The 7,318-nt window shown below is 31.8% G+C and overlaps 1 protein-coding gene across 1 annotated transcript; it reads right to left on the reverse strand.

Annotated features, from left to right (window-relative positions):
• Positions 1-3,277: 3,277 nt before the first annotated feature.
• LOC114393307 (CASP-like protein 4A3) lies at positions 3,278-4,762 on the reverse strand. The gene is made up of 3 exons (XM_028354596.1): positions 4,241-4,762; positions 3,914-4,049; positions 3,278-3,813 (listed from the first exon to the last, which is right to left on the reverse strand). The coding sequence occupies exons 1-3, from the start codon at positions 4,708-4,710 to the stop codon at positions 3,622-3,624; spliced, it is 798 nt and encodes a 265-aa protein (XP_028210397.1). The 5' UTR covers positions 4,711-4,762; the 3' UTR covers positions 3,278-3,621.
• Between the last annotated feature and the right edge of the window lie 2,556 nt (positions 4,763-7,318).

Genomic DNA, 7,318 nt, shown 5'->3' on the forward strand with positions numbered 1-7,318 from the left:
AACATCTATAAATGACACTTAAATTTTTTTTATAAATGACTATGTTAAGTCCAAAAACTCTGTATAAAAACCATTAACTGAATGCATTTGATGCAAGAAAGAGAGATAACATAATTAGACATCAAATTGCAGAATTTGTGCTTCTAAAGTGAGATTTTTAGGTAGCACTTGATTTCCGTGTTTTCTTTTTTATTTTCAATAAAAATAGAAAATAGGACAGAAAATATGTTTGTTTAAAGCAAATACATCTTCAATATTTTACTTTCCTGAAAACAGAAAATGAAAAAAAAACATTTTTTAAATTTTGAACATTTAAAAATGAAAACAAATTTCAGAAAATAAAAATTGAAAATACTCCTTCAAATCAAATGCCCCCTTAGCATTCGAGAGAAATAGCTTCATAAGAAAACACTCCAATTTCATTCATTATCATTTGTAATATCTTTAAGGAGTGTATTTAGGCTCTATATAATATAACTTTGAGTGTTAGAACGAACAAAGAGTCAGAGTTAGTCCTTTTGGAGAAGCTTGGGAGTACTATAGAGGCTAACAAGGTGGATTACAGGGTTTGTATCAACACAATTGGATTAGTTGGTGTTGGGAAACAACTATTGAGTTATGGTTGATCTTGTAGAGGCTTGAGAAAACCATACTAGTTATTGAAAAGTCTATGGAGGCTTGAGAAAGAATACACCGTGGCTTTGTAATTTGGGAGTAATTACACTGATAAAATCCTTTTGAGGTAGAGATTAAATGTGACCTAAGTAATTTAAGGGTAAAATAGTACGAAAACTCTATGTGTAACATTCTCTTTCTTTCTGTTTTAAGTTTTTATATTTGCTTTACTTGTTTTTAGCTTTTGGATTGATTTCCTGTTTTTAATTGGATAAAATATATTTTTTATCCTTTTACTTTCAATCAAATTTAATTTAATCTGTATACTTTCAAATTGATCATTTTGGCCCTTAAATTTTGAAAAATATGTGAATTTTATCCTTATTTAATACAAATGATCAATTTTAAAAACTAAATTGCATATATTTTTAAAAATGATTATATATTAATAACCGGTTGTGAATATATAGTTATATATCTAATTATATAACGGATTTTTCATAACCAGTTATAATTTGGTTATAATAACACTTGGCATATTGGTTATTAAATAGTTATGGTTATAGTTATTCAAATAATCCAATCATGAGCAGTCCTAACTGTGTTTAAATAAGAATAACATAAATTTTTCTGGAATGGACGGGGGTAATGAATGATATCTAATTATTTATAGCAATACATTTGTAGTGCGTTTGTCCTTTTATTTTTCAATTTTCTTTGGTACAGAAGCACTTGCTATTTTGTATCGGTTCGTGGCATGTGGATTGATCTGCCTCAGGGTTCCGACAAAAGATGTAATGACAAAGAAAGCACAAGGTGTAGTTGTTGGTTCAGAACAAGAGTTTATCAAATGACTTTTGTTCTCTACACTTTCCATTGCATTCTAGAAAATCCATTTCAGAATTCAATTTGACTTCCGAAATGAGTTTTCCATGGAAAGTGCACTAAACAATAGTTGGAGTAACTTGTTCTTCTTATTTTCCCTGGTTTAACTAGGATCCAATTTGATCTTCTTTTTTTGTTTTTATTTTTATTTTTAACTGGGGGCCCAAAGCCCGATTACATCATCAGATGGAAGAAACCCGTTCCAGTGATATCCAAAATGTGGGGAGCACTTCAATTTCCTTCACGTCTTGTATGCACCAGCTGGACCTCCCAATCTTTTCCAAGCATCTGAATCAAAAGGAGTGTTTATGCTTAAGTAAATACCTGCATTACATTGAAATACAAGTTGTGATTTTAGGTAAATGTTTATATGTATGATTTCATATTGATGAATTAATTCTAGGTCAAAAATTAATTTTGAATAGAAATGATTTTAGGCACTTTTTGTGCTAGATAAAAAATTTATATTAAATTTTATTATTAACTTGTCTTAATTTTTTTTATAAATTTTAAATTAGCTTATTAAATTGAATCTGTTTTGGTAAAATTAGCTTCTATACTAATTGATAATTGCAAAATGACATAAATTAAAAGAATATATCTTTTGTTTTATAAATAAAAAAATAGTTTTATGTGATTATAATTGTGTTTTTTTTAGTTTTTTTAAGTCATAAATTTCAATAATAATACATTACAAATTAAATAATAAATAAATTTATTTCAGAATATCAAATTAATAACGATTTTAACTAAAAGCTAAAAAAATGAAATCTTATTATTTATTTCTCTCCTCGGTATTACACTCTTCTTTGATACTATTTTTTCTTTATTTTTCCCCATTATGTCATTCATTTAATCACATGTTTCTCTCTATTATTTTTATCTTTTTCTTTTTTGTATAAAATTATTTTAACGCAATAGGCTATTAGCATTTCTCTTTCCACAAAGTCCACGGCAAAAATATGGGGATGGGTTCAAAGCTTTGGACACACGGGGATTGTTGGGTAGAGAATAGAGATGGCTTCTTTCAAGTTTTGGACTTTTATGTGATTGAAGAGCATACTCACTTTGGGTTCACAGGAAATAGTTTTCAGTTTTTTTTTTTGTCATTTCATATTTTTAAATTGATTTTTTTAATCCCTAATATATTACAATTCATTTTAATTTTTTATTGATGTGACACTCTATTTCTCTGCAATTCAGGAAAAAAAAAACACTATTACTCTCTACTCAACCATCTCTACTTATCCATTCTTAACTTGTATTTATATTTAAACTCATAAATTATACAACTTTTATTGATTTTTAGTACATTGTTCTCCCCATTGATGACTAACCAATTACATTAATTAATTAAAAACTAATAATTTTGTTTAGCTTCTAAAATAGTAGAAAAAACAACTTGTCAACCCTTCACCTTGATCAATCACCATTTCTAAATCCGAAGCTGGACATATACACCATCCAGTTTGGGGAAATATTAGACACTATCATGACACTAAACAAACAAAGAGGACTAATTGAGCATCCCTATGACACATGTATCTCATAATACTACCGTTTAGTTGTGGATTCAGTTAGTTAGACCAACTTCTTTGAATGATACAACCATTGCTAAGGTAATGTTTAAGAAACCTTAACACAGGAGCACTGAGTGAGAACAATGAACATGATTATGGAAGGAGAATAAAAATTAATCCAAACAGGAATGCTGCTAACGAATTCCTTTGCTTTCAATTTTCCCAATCCCCGAAATTCTCCATCCAAATTCAAAACATAAACGAGAATAAATAACATATCAATTGGCGAGTCCTTAAATCTCGACCTCATTTATGGAATAACATAAACGAATTTTAAGCAACAACATTAAAATACAATCATTTAATTGTATTTTAAGGTGAACACAAAAATTTCCTTCTCCATCCTTCGGATTTAAGACGAACAGTATTCCCTCAATTGTACGTATACAAGTCTATCTGTACAGTAAAAAAAAATCACTGGCACCAACACTCATGAATGCATTCCTCCACAGCAGTAAGAATAGAGGAATAGAAAGAAGAAAAAAAAAGTGTGTAGTTGTGTGTACAATGGAAAGACAGCTTATACGAGGTTAAAATGTTGCTATGAGAACAGAGTGCAGAGGTTGTAGCCAGAGATTAACGAGCTAATAGCAAAGGCAACAAAAGCAAGAAAGGTCAACGCAATTGAAGCACTCGCCATCTCTGTGAAATCATCTTTTCCCCAATTCGATTGCCAGTCATCAACGCGTGTAGCAGCAGATGATGCAGCCGATACCAAAAGATACGCCAAAACCTGTTCATATCACAATTCAACACAATAAATTCTAATGTCACGAAAATTGAATTAAAAAAATTATTATTTTTTCAAACAAATCGAATCTTCTGTGACTTGCCTGATCCATGAAGAAATCAAAGTGGTAACGCAGGTGGTGATTGATTATGCGTCTTCCCGTTACTACCTGATACGCCAGATCACACGCTTGAAACGCAGCGTATACAAATGCGATTACATTCACAGACAAACAATACCTGCAATTTCAACGAGCTTTTCCATTATTAACACAACAACTCATATAATACCATGTTCCCAGTTTCAATAAAGAAGCCTAAGTAAATAAAACCTAGATTCAACCACACATGTAGTATAAAAAAAAAACAACTTCAAACAAAAAAGGAATAAAAAAATTAATAAAAAGAAAAAAGAAGAGAAAACCTTAAACCTGTATTCCTTGTAGCGATCAAAAGAATCACCGCTCCAACCACGAGTTTTGTCCGCGGCCATAACCGAAAACGAAATCAGACACAGCACTACTTCGCTTAACCGAAACCCTAATGCAACTTTTTTCGCCATCATTTCTCTCTTCGGCACCACCGAACTGGGCGGCGCCACCGGCCTCGGTCGCGTCCGACCAACGGTGGCCGACGACTTCGTCTCCGGCCAAACGGGGCGGGTGACCACGGCCTCCGGAGGCGGGTTCCGGTGCTCGGACTCCGGCGCGGGGGGCGCGGCCTGGGCGAATTGAGTCGAAGTTGTCTCGACGATGACGATGGCGCGGGAGTTGTCATTTTGCGGCGAGTGGAAGGGGTCGGCGTTGTCGAAGAGCGGGAAGGATCGGAGAGGCGAGTGGGGCGAGTCGAACTGAGTCGAGGACTCGGAGGTTTTGGACGATGAGGTCTTCATGGAGGGCATGGCTATGTTGTTGGAAATGGTAGTGGCGGAATTTAAAGAAAAGGAAAAGGGAATAAAAAAAGTGTTTGGGTGGTGAGAAAGTGAAAAGAAACTGTGGGGAACTAGGGATTTTTTGGCTTCTGTGATCGAGCCACGTGGAATGATGTACGGTTTGTTGGGGATTTTGATTCTTGGAGTGCAGAAAGGATAAAGTGTGGGTTCTGTATGAGATACCAGCCTCCACACACTGTCCTGGTAGTACAATTTTTTTGGAGTGCAGAAATGATAAAGTGTGGGTCTGTCAAATATCCAAGGGTTTCAAATATATATATACGGCATTTTCTTATGAATTACACTAATTCTTTTAATTATTTAAAAAATATTATATTATACTTTCTTGTAAGAAGGTTATTATAAATCTTATAAAAATATAAAAAATGTATGTAATTCTGGTGTAAAAAAGTAAAATAATAAAGATAAAGAAATGAATAATAATAAGTAAGAAATAGAATAAAAAAGTTAGTGAGTTCCATCATATTTTTACTCTATTTTCATTCAATTGAACAATCAACCTTGAAAAAATAAACATATGTATGATAATTTTAATTTGTTGACAATATAAATTTTTTATTCTTGTAATATAGGAAAATTAAAATTATAATATTTATACTTTTTCACAATAGTTTTATCTCGCTTTTTCCCCCCTCTTTTTCATTTTGTTCTCTCCTTTAAATATAAAAATGAGACATACGACAACTATTTTTTGAAAAAATAAAGTTTCTGTCCACAATAATTATGACATTAGTGCTTCTCATTTTAAATAAAAGTTTCATTACCTCAATAACACCTTTCTTTTTCAGTATTCCATCAATTAACTTTTCGATAACGAGGTTTAACAATTCTTGATAATAATTAGGAAATGATTATGACGGCTTTATGATTGTACGTAACACAAGCAGTTCACCCTTTTTCATCGCTTTAAATTTGCATGGTTTTTTTGTTAACTAAGACCAAACAAGATACAACATGGAGGAAATCCAAGTAGGTCCAGTCCATATACTTATAAATAAAGTTTTAAGACTCAAACCGATGAATTGTGGTTCGATTGTTGGATTGAATAAAGTCACAATTTGGTCAGGTGTATTTTTGATCTGAAGCAACTTAGATTGACATGATCGGATTTATGATCAAACCGGTAACCCGTCAACTTGGATTAGGTCACTTATATTTTTTTCTAGTTATGGTCAAAACGATATAGTTTCAATTTGAATCCATTTTAATTTTAGAAACCCTATCTATCTATACTGCTCGCCAACCTCTCATTCCTTCCTCTCATTGTGACATCATGCATTTCATCAACAACGTTGTCTAGAGCCGCAAGTGAGTCCAACTATTTTTTTTCCCATTTTGCTTTATTTTAGTTTTTTGGGTGTGATTTTGAGTTAAATTGATCTTTTCATTCATTGTTGAACCTTTTTTGTGGTCACAATTGCATTTTTTGTTGAGTTAAATTGATTTAGAAGTGGTTTTAATTGCGGTTAAGTTGCAAATGAAATTGTAGTCCCAAATCATTTTTTAAAACTGTGATTTGAAACTTTGGATTGATTTTTTATATTTTATAATCTACATTGATGTGATATGATTATGTTTCATTTTAGTGTGGATATTGATATCTACTGTCATTGATGTTAAAATTTAGAGATAATAGTCATTTTTTAAATTGTGTTCTTTATATTTTGTTTATATTTTTTAAGACTTGAATTTCAATGCGTTAGGAGAAATATTTTAAGATAGGTACAAAAAATTTATATTTTTTTATTATAGACTAGATTACACGAGTCAACTACTAACCTACTGATTGGACTACTAATCCAATGTCTCAATATCATGACTATGTCAATTATCAAGATTGATTTTAAAAACTATGCCTATAAGCTTTTACAATATAGAAAAAACATCACATTTCTTTCATGTGTGGGCTATCTTAAGTGTGGAAAAGGCACAAATTCCTTCAAACACTTCAACCAATTGGCAATGTTCCTCCCTTTAATGACATTCATTCAAACAAAACCACTACGGAAAGTAAACTCCTATATATGAGATTACTTAAGCTTGTCTTACTTTTCACAAAACACCTTTTATCTCTTTACCCTCTACCAAAAGCACGTATAGGTTTATACAGGAATCTACCTACAATGGCCCTGAAAAGCATCTTTCTCCCAAAATTATCTTGAGGCACGATGCGAGCTTAAGATACCATAGTCATATTCTTTCCTCTTATAAGAGAGCATAAGAAACATATAACTTTTTACTGTTATTTCCTGCCTTTGCAGAGTAAAGAATCACCACCACTATATATATAAAAGATTGTTTGTGTAAGTGTAATTAAAAAGTCTCATGGATCATAAGAGAAAGGGAGATATAGAGTAAATGAAAGGAAAATATATGCTGTGATAAGAGGCATTAAGGAAATCAACCTAAAGAATTTCACCAAATCCATAACCATTTAGTTGTATAAGTGGGTTGCTGCTGGAGACATATTTATTCAGATCTCCATGAGTTTATAATTAAATAATTCAATGGCATAAGCAAAAACTATTAGAAACAAATCCAAATGATTTCTCTTTCT

This window comes from Glycine soja, chromosome 17 (genome assembly GCF_004193775.1).
Source record: "Glycine soja cultivar W05 chromosome 17, ASM419377v2, whole genome shotgun sequence".
Lineage (NCBI taxonomy): Eukaryota > Viridiplantae > Streptophyta > Magnoliopsida > Fabales > Fabaceae > Glycine > Glycine soja.

Coding starts and splice junctions, on each gene's coding strand:
- LOC114393307 (XM_028354596.1), bottom strand. CDS start 4,710: ATGCCCTCCATGAAGACCTCATCGTCCAAAACCTCCGAGTCCTCGACT. Junction 4,050..4,240: donor GATCGCTACAAGGAATACAG/GTTTAAGGTTTT, acceptor TTGAAATTGCAG/GTATTGTTTGTCTGTGAATG. Junction 3,814..3,913: donor TTGATTTCTTCATGGATCAG/GCAAGTCACAGA, acceptor TGATATGAACAG/GTTTTGGCGTATCTTTTGGT.